The sequence below is a fragment of the Molothrus ater genome, chromosome 19 (assembly GCF_012460135.2).
Source record: "Molothrus ater isolate BHLD 08-10-18 breed brown headed cowbird chromosome 19, BPBGC_Mater_1.1, whole genome shotgun sequence".
In the NCBI taxonomy this organism is placed as follows: domain Eukaryota; kingdom Metazoa; phylum Chordata; class Aves; order Passeriformes; family Icteridae; genus Molothrus; species Molothrus ater.
The window spans coordinates 9,280,702-9,296,599 of NC_050496.2; the positions used below are offsets into that span (position 1 = coordinate 9,280,702).

Consider the following 15,898-nt stretch of genomic DNA (forward strand, 5'->3'; position numbering starts at 1 on the left):
ACTTCAAAAATGCTGCAGAGCATCAGTTTAATACAATGAAACAGGCCCAGGAGAAAAGAAGAACTTCAGGAAAAGCAGTGGTATTCAATTAAATCAGCAGTAGTAAAAATGGGAACAGATTGTGCAATATATCTCATATTGCAGAAATATCTGTATCTGAACATCTCCAGCCTGTGAGTGTGGAGACATTGACCCTCAGCAGTATCATTTCAGCACAGGAAGACAAACATTTCACTCGAAGACATGATGGAACTTCAGGGAGAAAACCCCCAAATATTCCATCCTGTCTTTAAGCCTAATGATCCAGAAGGCTGACATTTGACAATGGTCATTCATAATGTCAATTAACTTTGCTGAGGCAGAATACAGTCAGCAAAAATGCTGGCTTTGTGACATGATTATGAGGTGAGAAAAACTTAAACCTTTTTAATGGTTCAGTTTTGTTTTTCTTGGAGGGTGGGTCTTTGCTGGTTTTGTTGTTTAGTTTTTTGGCTCCCTCTCCCCAACAATTTTGGAAAACAGAATGACAAACAATTAAGTGTAAAAGAAAACAAAAGTTCTGTTTTCCAGTATATCCTGAACTCGAAGTTATAATTCCTTCTCATGGAGAAGATGCTCTAGAAGGGATAACAGCCAATTCCTCTATTTCAAGCCACTGATCTGTCCCACCTCCCCATGGCTACCAGGAAGCAGCAGGTATTCATGGAACATCTTCTTTTGAAACAGAAAGGCTGTTGCCTGCATTCCTTGCAGATTTTTCTTGCAGTCCTTGCTGGGAGAAGCAGTTTTAGTGCACTTGCCTGTTGAGATAGACTCGTTTTTCTGTTAGCTGCCCATTGCCATGGTTGGGATCCTCATAGGGCTCATTCTGCACCACTTCCACACCCTCCCCTCGGTCACTCTGCTCATGGCTGTGCTTGCTGATCATGTACAGCTGTCCAATTCTGTACTGCAAGGCAAAACCAAGAAAAACATATATTAGTTTTATGTTACACGTGTATTCAAAAGCCAATCTTAGTCAATGATATACTACTAGGTGTAAATAAAAGGTATTTTGAAGGTGAAAACCAGTATTTTTGGGGTCTTCCCATTAGCTTATGAAGTCCATGGTGTCACTTGTGGAAAAAATAACAAAACCTGTGTGCATACAAATGTAAAGAATTAGGCCAGTCCTCTATCATTAGACTTTGTATTTGTAAGTATATTAGTTAAGACTAAGTAAACAGTGAATCAAGTGCTTCCACATGCTGAAATGTAAAGGGATTTTAACCAGCAGGTGAACTCTAAAATGCTGTGGGACACAGGATTCTCCTGCCCTGCCAACACAACGAAGGCCTGCAATAAGATTTGGGGTAACTATGGCTGGTCCACAGAGACAGGAGCACCAGATCTTAAGAAAAAAAACATGTAGACTCCAAGTCCTTTGAGAAAAGAAGTTTGAGTCACTTGACAATATTATTAAAATGCATTTAAGCACTTTAATGATCATTTTTCTATAGACTCTCAAGTAACTTAGGAAGCCAAACACTGTGAGGATTGGCCCAACTTTGCCATCACTGAAAAATAAATTGTTGCACTTGATTTTTTTCTCACTATGTCTCGTATCTGCATCAGGGCTTTTGCCTCCAAAGAAATCTAACAAAAATACATTGTTGAACTTTCATTAACAAAGGTTTTAGAGTAAAATTGTACTTTCCCAATCATATTCTGGTCTGAAATGTTATTCTCAAGTCCTTTGCACACTCTTGAACATACCAAGGTTCTTCCAACCCTGATATGTCTTTGGACCTATCCAGTTTTCTTGATTGGACCCCTCTCTCCCTCAGAGCAATTTGTTTAGGCATATACATGCTAATCACTTCAATCACATCAATCCCCCTTCAAATACAAAGAACAACCTGTTAATTTAGAGAATGGCTGAGCTACCACACAAGCTGCCAAGAACCAGCTCAGCACAAGCAAACAAAGGGCTTGTGACAGTCTGTCCTCAGAAAACTCGATGAGATTCTTGTGGTTATTGCATATTATAACAGCAATCCTATCACATACTTTAAAGAGCCCAAATCAAAAGAGCAATTAGCCCAGAGAAACCCCAAACCATCACAAGCCTTATTAGCAACTGGCAACAAGACAGCCTGACTAGACAAAATGATAAGGAATATGAGGATGGAGGGCACCCTATATTAGTTCCTCAATTTTGCATAATCCAAATTTTTTCCCCTACAGCAACAGGCCACAAGAAGGTAAGAAATTTGGAACTTAAACCTTGATTTGAGTAAGCCCTAACATTGTTTTACTTGCTAATCCACTTCTCTACCTTTGTCTCTACTGAATCCTTTTTCTCTATCTCATCATATTTGAACATTTTGTCCTAATCTCAAAGGCTCTGAAGAACTGCAGATCTCACACATAGCTTTTAACTAGATCCACGACAAATTGTTTTCTCTTTTTCTCTAACAAAAATGAATGTATTTGTGCACAGTGAAGGCAAAGTTTGTAGTACATTTGATTTGACCAATTAGTACAATTTGAAAAAGAATAAATTTCAAGCACACAAAGCTGTTCTTCAGGTCTGAAATCAAAGCAACACACTTAAAAGCTGAATACAAGCTGAGAAAAAATGCTTTGCCTTTAATTAGATATATATCAATTAGACCACCTGGGAGCACAGGCTTCCTGCCTGTAGAGTGATAAGGATGGCAGAAAAGAGGAAAGGTGATAAGGTCCTTATCTTCTAATGGAAAGGAAGAGGTCAGTAATTTGTATCCTGTGGAATATGAAAAGGTTAGATGAGAGTAGAGAGAGGAATTACAGTTTGACATAAAGTCAATATTTCGATCATGATCTCTATTGGGATTTGTGTTATCCCATAAAGTTATGAATTTTAGTTGCCATGGACACCTCTGGAAAGTGTTTCATAATTGCACATATCAATTTCCTACATCCACGTAGACCTTTGCAATTTTGCTCTCACTTTTAATGGTCAAACACCAACACCTCAGTTTCTGTTGGAAATGTTGGCTCAGAAATGTCAAGATGAATGTACTTTCCCACTGACAACCAACTGTGGGGTGGTACTGATGCCTTCATTTGCTCCAGCAACATGGACCAGAGATACCCCCACAACACCACATTTTGTTAACAGGGGTTGTTATTCTTTCATGGACCCACCCCACCATAAAATGCTTGCAAGATACCAAATCCCAAAGACTGTAAATGAATCTGAGCAGAAGTTTAAGGGGGCTAAGCCTTGTGCCCACTGCACTCTGCAGATGAGGGTCACTCCTGTCAGAGCAGCTGCTCTCCAGATGCTGCACAGTCAGTGCCTAAAGGAAGGTTTTCCTCTGCTGAGGCTCAAGATCCCACATGTTCCAATCATACCCACGATCTCACAGAAGGTGTCCAGGCAGCTCAGCGTGGTGCCTCCCATTTGGAAGATGCTGAAGGGAACAGAAGGCACCACTGCTGGACAGCTCTGCTGCAGGAACCCCACTGCTCCTCGCCTTCTGTAGGATGACTTTCCATAGCCATGGATCTGACACCAATCCAATAGAAATATCCACCTTCAAAGGCAGCTTGAATGGGGTCCTGAGCAGCCTGGTCCAGGCAGTGACATCCCTGCCCACAGCAGGGGTTGGAATGAGAGGAGCTTTGAGGTCCCTTCCAAGCCAGCCCATTCTGGGACCTTTTATGAGGACTGAAGTGCTGGGCAGTCCTGCTGGAAGCAGCTGCATTCAGCAAAGGAAACATATTTGTACATGTACTTTAAAATAGCTAACTTAGCACTTTGGTGTGCTATTCATTTGTTTCTACTTGCTGTACAAAATGTTAAAATCATTCTAGAGCAGAATGGAAAATGTTAACTTCCAAAATAATAGTACTTAACTAAATCAGAGAGTGCACAACTATTATTTCAGATAAAATAGCATTTTTTTTTCAAGTGTATGTATCTATTTACATGAATAAAATCCAAGGCAAAGATGTGCCTTTTAGAACTTGCTGGAATTTAAATGCCTGAATAAAAAGTCACAGCTTTTTCTTAGTTCCTATGGTTATTGTGGAGAAATAGCACTTAAGAATCGTTTCACAACAGTAATTGATACACATTACTCCTGCAAGGGTAAACTGATGTGCCACTACTATTTATGTTGCTCTATCACAGTCTGAATTTCTGTGTTCTTAGCTGTAAGATAATTTTCCAAGACCATCTACTGTTTCAAGGAATTCAGTAAAATTTCACACAATAGCACCTGATATGAATTTGGATCTGGAGCAAAACTCTTTGTAAATTCTTCAGTTTAATAGGGGAAAATTTATTCAATATCAGACCAAGACCTTCAATAAACAAATGCACAGAATGTGGAAAAAGAGCCCTGATGTTTCCCAAGCCCTAATGAGTGAGACTTTGTCTCGGTGGTGACTTGCCTGCTCCTCCAACAGGCAGATGGTGTTTGCTGTTGGGATTTAGTCACACAAGAAACAAGGTTCTTGCTAGCAACACCATAAGGATGGTCAATCTGATTTTGTTTAAAATTATGAGTGAGACCAGAGGCATTTTTATTCCTTTTAGGAGGGAAAAAAAAAAAGAAAAAATGGAAAAAATTTAAAAAGGGGTCCACCCGACTCATCTTTCATTTGTAGAGCTTCCACCATCTCCAGCAGGAGCTGCACAAGAAATCTTTGTACAAACATGTCTGAATTTTTTCAGCCTGACTGCCTATTGCTCAGGTTTTGATTTAATGCAAGTCTCAGAGTACAAACTTTCAAACTTCAGGTGGAATATAAAAAATAAAACTCTCTCAAAGGAGAAATTATGCCAAAATGATCTTGTGTCTGAAATTTTCATATGACTCCTTGAAGTTCTTATCTGAATGCTCACAGAAAATGTAACAGATTTATCACTGGCTTCATCTTACATAATTCTCATATTCAAAAGAATGGTAAAACACTTTCATCTACATTTACTTCTCTGTAACTACACTAAACCATCAGGGATGGTGCTGCCATTTCAATTTGTTCGATTTTTTTGTTCTAAGCCTGTGGTAAGATCCCTTCCTGCAGAGAGGAGCTGGAGTCCAGAAGACACTGAGTATCTTTTCTGCCTGCCCAAGGTGATGATTGTTTGGTGAGCTGCATTTTGACAGTGGAAAGTATTTCTCAAGTTCATGCTAAACCACGCCAGTGGCTTCTAGTTCTGTTCTCAGAAAATTGCAAAGGTAAAACCGAAAAAAAGAAGAAAACAGCAACAACTAAAATGAAACAGATCTGTCCTCCTGCACAAAGGCAGCTCTGAAGGTTCAACCCTGCCTCCACTGATGGCAGTAGTTGTTTTGTCATTGGCCTCAATTTAGTTAAGATTTATTTCTAGCAAGAAAATACAATGAATCAGCTTCATTGTCAGTTATATCAGTCCAGCTACACTGAAACCAAGGGCATTGATTATGGCAAAAGAGTAGCAATTTTATTAAGGAATTCTGATTTATAGAACGCTGTCTCATTCACAAAAAACAATCCTAAAATTGATTGATACATTTCTGATCTATTTTTAAGTCTTAGTCTTTGCAAGATGCTCTGTGTTCTCCTTGTGAATGTGTTCCAGGACTTAGTTTTATTTTTTTTACTAAAAGTATTAATAAGAATATTATTTGTCACTTTTCCACATTTTGAATTATTTAAAACAATTGCTGATTATTCCTCAAAGGACCAACATGAGACAAACATGGTGATCCCCAGGTAAGTTACTTGTCCAAACATGCACAGCCCATCACTCCCAGCAGTTTTATAGAGATATTTTACCTCTGGAATAAATTGTTTAGAAATGTACTTGCTCGAGTAAATATCTTTGTTTAGGAGGATACACTGAGGTTTCCTACTGTGTTTGTTTTGATGTTGAGGGCGTTGTTTTCAGGTCCTGATCAAGACCTAAGCCCTACACTTCTATAGATACGAAAAGCTTCCAGTTAGACACTGAACACAGGCAAAGAAAGTATTAACCTTATTTCATATTTGATTAATTGAAACAGAAATTAATACATCAACCTTAAAAACTATGTCTGTGGTAGAGCAGGGAATTTAGCCTCCATGATTCCAGCTCAGTGCAGTTACCACAAGACACACCTGTAATTTCTTTTTAATTCTTAATGATAATTACTTAAGGAGAAGTGGTTTCTCTAATCTCCCTCACTAACCATAAATCCTTCATGTTAGTATTATTAGACATCATTTCATCTGCAATGGGTGAATCCTGATGCATCCTCATTCCCTCACATGTGGACAATTACAGCCTGGCTGATGGAGCTCTGAGGTTGTGCCCTCTGATCCCCAGACTCCTGGAGGTGATGATTCATGGCTATTAACAAGAATTTCAGGAACTCTTTTCCATGACACAAGCTCCAGCTTCTGACAAAGTGATTTGTTTGCCTTGTTATTAACATTCCTAGATTGGTTTTAACAAGAATAGAGGAATGTGCAGTGTGCTGCTATTTGATTTTTCATGTATGGGTGGGTTTGTATTGGCTCCTCCTTGGCTGCTTTTAGAATTAGGAATTTGGTGTGGTTTGGTTTCAGTTGGGGCACAGAGCCACCACTTTGCAAGTAATGGAGGTGGATATTTCTTGATAACCACCAGCTCAAGGTTTTACTGCAGGACATTGCTATGGAGAGAAATCAGTCAGACTTGTAACCACTGCAGACTAAGAAAACTTGCCACTGAAATAATCCTTTTTTCCTAGAGGGGCAGGAAAGAAAGCAGGAAGAAAATAAATTCAATGTAAATTTGAACTTGGAAGTCTCTCTTATGTAGCACAATTTACCAATGTGAAAGTAGTGGTTTATATTTCCAAACTAGTGATTTCCTGGTAAAATAATGACATTGTGGGCTAGGGTCCTGTGAAAAGAGGACTGCTGGGTTTGACTGCTTGGGAAATTCTGCAAGGAAAGCACGAATAGTAAACAGAGAAGGCAAGAGGGGGCTGGTTCTTACAGCCCAGTGCAGTGCTGTGCAGAGATTCCCAGCCTGCTGACCTGACCCCAAATCTCCTTTAGCCTGGCCAAACAGCAATGTGGAGTCTGCACCAATGCATTGTTTGACTTCTTCCTCCTAAGCTAAGATGTTTAGAGCAAACCAAGTACCTTTGCACTGTAGAAACATCTTTGTCATGAAGAAACATCTGAAGTGCAAAGAAGATTTTATGAACTGGTATTTGAAATGGCTGTTCCCAAGGCACAAATATGAGAAAGTAGTTCCAGGAGCAAAGGTGGACTTCTAAATGATTGTCCTCAAAAGGAAATCTGTTTTTATCTATACAAAAGATCAATCAAGGAATAACACCAAACATCTAGGTCCTAAAGTCTAAATCTTAGCATAATTCACTGTAGTGATTTGAGGCCCCAGCAAATCATGCAAATTATTTGGCGTTATAAATGTCACTCCCTGCAGTAATTTATAAAGAATCTGACCAGTCAGAGTTTAGAGTTGAGCTTGAAATTTTTCTTTCAACTAATTCCTGCATGCATCTGTGAATCACAAAGCACGACACATCTGCTGACTTGCATCAGCAGTATTCTTTACTGTTGCCCAAATTCATGGGAACATGCTTTTGTAGCCTCACAAACTAACAGTTGCAGTAGGAACAGTTGACTTTTGCATGCTGTGAAGTGCCATTCTTACTGCTTTCATGTTTGCTTTGCCTTTTCAAGGAAGAAATTACATCCTTAAGATACTTTATCTGCCTAAATTCCCGTGAATGACAGTTCAGCAATGACACACTGGATGTTGAAAGTCAGTATCTTCCTCTGGTATTTTCAGCTGAAGCAACATGGCCCACTCTAAGTTTACAATACCCTGGCACACAGTGGCTTACAGCTAAACAAGTGCTACTGAAACCAATAGGAGCAGGTCTAGATCTCTGCTTAATAGGTGTACAATGAAAATTAAAATAAATGAAAATTAAGTTGCAAATGTTCAGCTTTCATGCAAATGGTTTGCCAAATATAGCTCATGTCCTATTCAAATTGTAGTCATTTTATGCTTCTACACCAGCTGTGCTATTGAGAAAAGCCAGCTGTTTATCTGGAGTGTACAAGCTCATACAATTTTTAAGAATCAGTTTTTATTAACAATATTTTACAGTGAGTCAGCTGGTTACATTTTTCAAGCATGTACACTATGTGCTTTGTACATAAATACTGATGATATTCTATTATGTGGATTTATCCATGTATTTCCTGCAAGGAATGCAGATACATTTCCGGAGGTTGTCTCAAAAGTCCTCTGTGCACATAAAAACAGCTAAAAGGGATTTGCTGTGTGTCTTGAGCAGTCAGTGCTGCACACTGACCACCCTCCACATCTTCTCAGCCCTGTTTCTGAGCTCTGATTGTCTGCAAACATGCCCTGCCTTGATTCCAGCTTCCTACTTTTCATGCACAGTTCACTCTGCTTGACAGTGCACAATCAGTTTGATAACTATCAAACATTATTGAATCTTTTTCTAAGGAAAAAGCATATTTTATTTGTTTGCTACAATTCATTCACAGGTTGTCATTAATTTAAAGCCTGAAGCTCAAGGAGCTGTTCAGGAAATGTCTTAAAATTTTAACTTAGAATGCAGTAAAATGAAGTAAAACTGCAACATAATTTTTGTAGAGGTTACTAAAGGTTTTTCAACGACATAAACTCTTTTCCTGATATTCCAGGAAGACACTATTTCCATTTCAGATATTCCAAGAGCAGTCAGAGTGGAAAAGCTTGGGCATTTTTCTTGATGCCTGTCACCAATCTCTCCCCAGCAGCAGGCACGAGCCCTGCACAAGGGGTGGCACAGGACTCTATTCACTCACAGTAAAATGGAACATTCTCCATGGCCCAGTGATGCTGATGGAGAAGCTTGCTCTATTAAACCTGACAGCAAAAGCTGTTACCTGTTTTTCCATTAAAATGAACAGGATTTGTTGGGGGGAAGAGAAGAAAGTGCCTCATGTGCCCTGCATATTAAAGACATTTTAGCTGGCCAGAGCTGGGATGTGCTGTGGCCAGCCAGCCACACAATGTGTCAAAGGGCTGGGCTGCAAAGCTGCCTTTGAACAGAGGTTGACTTCTGTGAAGTGCAGGATTTAAAAAATTTAGCTATTTTAATTCAGTTCAGTTTAAGCTGGGAGTATTCAGAGTTTCATACGTCCTTTGACCCTTTCAAAATTCAATGAAGTGCAGAAATAGACTTGAGAGTTAGGTTTATCTTTAACTATAAATGGACCAAACACGTGTGCATCTATTCATGCTTTTAGAAATTATTTTCTCTTTTTGCATGGCTAATGGTATTTGCTTAATGTTTAAGTAGAACTTCTTTCCCCTCAGGCTCCTTTTCTCTAATTACTCTTCTTCAGTAATTACTCATTTTTATGACTTGAAAAATCTCTCTCACGCCAACACTATCAAGTTTCAAGTGCAGAGAATTCAATGCTTTCAGAAAAAAAATTGAGTAAACTTTGAGTTTAGAAGCACCAAAGAGACTACAAAGGATTCCATAAACTTTGTCAGAATCACAGTGGGGAATAATTCTGCAATTACATTTTTTGGCAAGCAAGTTCCTTACAATGCATTTTAGGCAATATAATTCTGCTTATAAATATGGAAAAATGAGAACTTTCTTAGTATGCACAATCTACAATGAATAAAACAGCATCAGAATTTAGTACTTAGTAGTAACAAGCTGAACAAGACAAATCCAATCTGCCTTCTGATATTTTATTCAGAAGAAAATGAAATTTTGTTTGCTACTTACAGTGAAATAAAAATATATTCACAGTCCAGAGTATTTCATTTTATTATCAGAAATACTTCATTTTACTTTCTGATCTTCTAAAATAAAACTGACCTCAATTTAATTTTTAAAATGCATTTGTTTTATTCCTGCATCCTGTAGATAAAAATAATGTTATAAAGAATCCAGTGACTGTAAATAGTTGAGGTCACTCCTGCATCTCTGCATCTCACACAGGGACTAGGATAATGAAAATATTAAGGTTATCTGAAGTCATCTGATGGAAGGAAGCACATGAGAGCAATTGCATAAGAAGGAAATTAAGACATACTTTCCTCCCCAGACTTCTGAGATACACTGAAGTCTAAAAACTAATACTGAAAGAAGATATAATCTTTCCATTTTAGTTAATTAGAGCAAACATTTGCAATTTAAGTACCTACTCTATATATCTGTGACAAAATCCTCCCATGCTGAAATTAATCACTACCATAGGAACTTACTACTTTTGTACCTATGCCTCTGCTACATGTATGAATCTGTAATAAATCTTGGGAGGACATTTAGGGGAGAAATCTGTTTGCCTGCTACTGACTTATGGAAAATCAAAACTGCAGCCAAATAAACCCTGGGGCAGGAGCCTGGGTTTTGCTGCAGAACAAAAAGCAGCTGTGACACCTGGGGATGCACACCCTGGAGGTGTCAGGGTGCTCATGGGTTTGTCTGGAGTTGGAGCACACAAGCTTTCATTTCAAACTTCTCCACCTTGAAGGTGCAAGTTCTCTGATGATGTAGAGTGAGCAGAGCTGCTGCCTTCCAGCACTACACAGAACAGAAGCTCTTACGTAAGTATAAGGCAAAATTTCCAGGAAGGACCACATTCCTGACTGAAAAGCTTCCAGAGCAGACATTCTTTCCATACCACATGTAGACTGAAGGGAGGATGGAGGCAAAGAATCGCTGACAAGGGACTCTATAGGCTTAATTCAATTTTATCATAATGCAGGAATGTGAAGCTGTATGTTCTCCAGATGTTTTTGCCAGATGGGGCCACAGCATTAGGCATTCCACCAGTGCTTATCTGGTTTTAGTGTTCTGTAAGGGAAGTCTAGAACATTACACAAACACAGCATCTCCTCTGGGACAGAACCTGGAAACACTGCAGAGGGAGGTGCAGGAAACTAAAACCTGCAGATTTTAACCAACACAGAGGAATTACGTGGGTTCATCACACTTAGGAAGATCACAGAGAGTGATAATGATTGGGCAAAATGGGATATAATTTCTCAAGCTTATACAACAAATATGTATCTTTATCTTCCACACAGTCTGATTATGCAGGGGCTGTAAGACACAACTGGCAATTTATCAGTGCAGATATCAGCATCTGAGAGAATCCAGTGGGACTAAGGGAACCTTGACCATGCACCAGGGAACTAAAAAAACTCTTCTAAGGCAGATATCCTTGCCTTACCACTTTGGATACCAAAACCAGAAGTAATGATCAGCAGGAACAGCAGAGGAATGAGCAGCTCCTGGTGCTGGACTGTGCATCCTTCTGAAGTAGCTTGTACACCACCAGTAACAAATAAATCAGTTTCTCAGTACCTCTTAAGTGGAATATCTTTCTTTCCGCCATGAGAATTTTGTTTTGTGATTTGGCCTTTCGGAAACTTCCAAGTACAAAGAAGTTTCCAAAGGCCACTTCAGCTGGAACAGATCCTGTTGAGTGCAATGGAAAGCCTCTCCTGTTGACTGCAGAGAGCTTTGTACATAAGTGAACAAACAGCCTTCCTGCACTCCCCAGCCCAGTTAACCACTTCCTCATTAGTTAGAGCCAGCTGCGTCACTTGGAACTGATCCTTTGGGTATAAGAGTTCATGGTGTACTGCAGCACCAGGGAATGGAGCTGAAAGCCATAACAACAAAATGTATAAACAGATAAGAGTTCTGTATAGAGAACCTGGTTTTCTTCCTGCAGTCCCTCAGACCAGCCCAGTGCTCTGAGACAGTCATGGGAGCGCTGTTTACGTGAGTACTCCAGGCTGGAATCTGCTAGGACACATGTTGGAAACAGAAAACATGTAGCTCAAGGACTTGAAGTGCACACACCCTGTAAAAATCTGGGTTTGGAAAAAGTCAGAGAATTAATGTAAAGCATTCTGCTGTAGACTTCAATAATTGACAAAACCCTAAACAAAAACCACACACACACAAGCTGAACAAAAAACCTCTCCTCACCAGAGTCTAAAAATACAAAGAGATCATCACTTCCTTTCCTACACCCAGGGCCTTCTACTCCCCAGATGCTCCTGTTATTGGTTCAGAGTCAGAGAGGAAGTGGTTGCTGCAGCAATGGCAACCCAATGAAAGCTCTTTATCTCCTACATTTTTGATTTTTTTATAGCATGCAGAAAGACCAGACAGCAAGACCACAAACTTGTTGCATGGCAACACAGCTTGACCTTCTCTATTACTTTCCATAAAAATAAAGAATTCAGACAAACTTAGAGAATCCTTTGACATATGTCATGTGCCTGTAAATTATTCCTTGGGAAACACAAAAAGGTATAATTACAGAAAAAAAGATGGAAGAAAATATTAAAACATGAATAAAACTCACTAAAAACATCCATGCTCAAACAGGTCTCACAGGTTGGTCAGTAATCTAATTTCAGTCTAACATACTTTTAAATGCATGTGGTTCAGTCAAACATGTATGCATTACTTTTAAGTTAAAACATTGCTTTTATCATGGTTTAGATAATTTCTACTATTTCTACAGGCTTGTGATTGTGAAACATTTTTATGACAAAATTTTTTAGTCTAAACACTTTATTAACTCAGCTTTGTTAACCAGATAATGCCATGCTTTAATGGGAATACTCAGGGATATCTCCAGCAGCTCAAAGGCTGGGTAAATGCCAGTTGAAGAATTTCCTCACTAACAAATCAAGTGCTCTTGTGGACAGGTTCTCAAATTTGTTTTATATCTCTCTCCCTTATTTGAAAACTTTTGGGATGGGAAGACAGGGATGTCACACTGCCTGATAGGTGTTACCAAAACAGTGAAACCTCTAACATGTGGTATTTCATGCTGGGCTTGGGAGCCTGACTAGGAAGATTTTAGCAAAATAGTTCAGGGAACAGCTTTAGTGGGAGCTCATGGCAAACTGTTCCTGCAGGAGCCACACTGTCACTTTCCAGACACTTGTTAATCTTTAGAATATTCCATTCCTCTGTCTCTCACATTCATTCACAGAATGAGTACATAGAAGGAATGTTAATGGTTAATTATCCAACCTGGAAATCGAAATTCTCTATTTCTCTCTTTTTTTTTCTGGTGGTTGTTTTGCCTTGTGCTCTGTATGGACTGCAGGATTCTCCTGAGGGGCAGATAACCATCTGGGCACTCTGAATTCCTCACTGCCACGGCTGAACAGTCTCCAGCACCTCAGACACACAAATTAAAGCTACACAGTGGAACAGCAGAGCAGGGATATTCCTCAGCTGCACCTTCCTTGATCCTCAACATCTGATACAGCTACATGCCAATCTTGGATTAGCAACACCACCACAGACAACCCATCTAAGCAATGCTTCTTTAAGATTTCCTTCTATCCAGGCCACAGACAATTAGTTAAACCCAAATAAATTGATGCATCTAATTCTACCCTTTGATTGAAAGGATGGTAATGAGCAGTTTGCTGCCTCAACTGCTCACAATTGTCACCCAGGGGCAGCCACCAGTTTGGCTCTGTGGGAAGCCCACAGTGTCCCTTCTGCTGGAGCCAAGTGGTCATCTTGCTGGGAGCACAAATGCTGGCAAGTAGGGCAATATGTGGGAAGAATTCTGGCATTCCCAGTGGGATCCACCAATGCACACAAGGTTTATGTATATTCTACTACCTACTATATTCTTTAGACCCTGTATACTCTAGCTGACCATACTAAACCTGCTGTGTGCCCACTCTCTTGTGATTCTGAGTGAGCTCCACAGCCACCTGTTATAATCTGGATCATCAATAACTCACACTAAATAAACAAATAAGACACAGAAATGAAGTTACTTTAGAAAAAAAAAAGCACTCTAGATATACAGTAAAATAGAACAGATAATGCAGTGGTTTTAAGAATGATATTTAATGCAAAAAAGGGGGTAGAAATGAAAAAATCAAAAGAAACTTTTAATTCCAACTTGTTTCTTTAAATTTAAATTGCAAAACCAATAATTACTATTGAAAAATATTTAAGGTGTTTAAAGTGAGGCCTAAACACAGAAGAGAAATTAATATTGCAAAAAAGCTGGTTTAGGGCAAGGAAAGATGGAAGGTTGTATTCAGGGCTGCTGGATGACAAGTGCTTTCATGTCATTTTCCCATGGCACTTAGTGACATTAAGACTACAGAATCTGGCAAGCATGACTGATTTTTGCTTTATCTTCTCATTCTTCCAATAATTTCTAACACACAAACACATAATGACCATCAACAGAGAGTACAAAAGCTTAGATCCAACAACCAAACAGGGCTTCCAAAGGGCAAACTGTGTTTAATTCAATTGGTTTTACTGATGGGTCAGGGCTCTTCTTTCACAGCTCAGAGGATTCCCATTGCCCAGTTCTTCCTGAGCTACTGAGATCAAATAAAAGATCTGCATTCTAGCACCTGAATTACAGTGAGTGAAAGAAAGAAAATAAAGTGTGAGTTTCAGCCTTGGGTTCATACAATATTTCCTATATTACCTGTGGATGCTGCCTTCATGAAGGCCAGAAAATTCCACGTGGAGCAAAGCTGCATCACAGTTCCCCCAGAGGTACAAATCCCAGTCTTCTACCTTCCTCTATTTTTTTTTTAAGGGGCAAAATAAGATAGCTAGAACAGGGATGACTATGCAGCACTATGGATCATTATGGACCTGACTCTTGGTGGCCTCCTAACAAAATTTAGGAAACTGCTTGAGCAGCACCAAGCACAGAAGTGGTAGAGAACACCCTGCCTGCAGGTGACTCCCTGAAAGTCATTTCATTTTTCGTGCCAGAACTCACAAACTGGAGACTCAAATTCTCATGTAGCTGCCATAACTTGGGAAGGCTCTTTTTCTTAAAAATAGACCTTCCATTTTTCCTCTCAGACCTGATGTGTGCTACAGAGACACAAAATGCTCTTCTACAGCAAGAAGGTTTGAATTTGGGGCTTGCTATTCATGTAGTTATTCCAGTCCTCAACTGTGCCACAAAGCCCTGACAGCCCCAGCCATTCAACAACTGACTTCCCTGACACAAAGACAGCCAGGATGCCTAAAGGTCATTCATATCAATAAATACCTATGCACAATCAAGTTTCTCTCTTTTTTTTTTTTTTAATCTGTGGACATGAAAGGATAATTCAGTAATTTCATTACAACAGGAAGATCAAACTAGCATTGGTTTTCCACTTACTATTGAAGGCAGTCCTGCAGGGCTGAAATATTACACTATTCCTTGCCATTCCATTTTTAGTTCCTTTTCTTTCCTGTCCTTTTCTATCCATTGGTGAGATTTATATCGCAAAACTCTCAACCTTTACAAAATGGATGCTTTTATCTTTGCAGCTGAGGTGCCTGTGAAGTCAGAATGATGTGAAAGGTTTTCTGCATTTAGTACTTTGCCACGTGAGTAACTGGCAGACGTCACTGTGGTGTCACTGTCCCAGCTTTGGGAGGACACACATTTAGGGAAACAATGAAGCACAAAATGCACTTTCTCAAGTCCAGAAATGCAATCCTGAAGGGAAACTTGCAGAGACACGCTTGCCTCTCCGCTCATCCATAGACCAAATGTTTCCTTAAGGCCATTTGAGTGACATTTCTTCTTCCAATGACAACAGAAGGAAAAAGTGACATTAAATGAATTCTCAGTAACCATTGCGTATCATCCTCAAAATTATTTTCTACACATCACAACAACTTCATTGAAATTCCTAAAATTGCAGTTTCCCCTGCAAGAATTCAAAACTATGAACAAAAGTGTGCTGGTTTAGAAATACAATGAAAGATAGAATAAATTCATCTCAGACAGTCTCTCAGAGAACACCATCAGCCTGAAGATTTGTATAAGTAGTTATTAAGTGAGAAGCTCAAAGAAGTGGAACTGCCTT

At 39.3% G+C, this 15,898-nt stretch overlaps 1 protein-coding gene across 1 annotated transcript in view; it reads right to left on the reverse strand.

Moving 5' to 3' along the window:
- Window positions 1-15,898, reverse strand: part of PITPNC1 (phosphatidylinositol transfer protein cytoplasmic 1) — a 74,619-nt gene that overhangs the window by 37,399 nt on the left and 21,322 nt on the right. Inside the window, exon 2 of the mRNA XM_036394414.2 lies at window positions 801-949. Within this exon, the coding sequence (XP_036250307.1) occupies window positions 801-949 (149 nt within the window). The remainder of the gene's footprint in view (window positions 1-800; window positions 950-15,898) is intronic.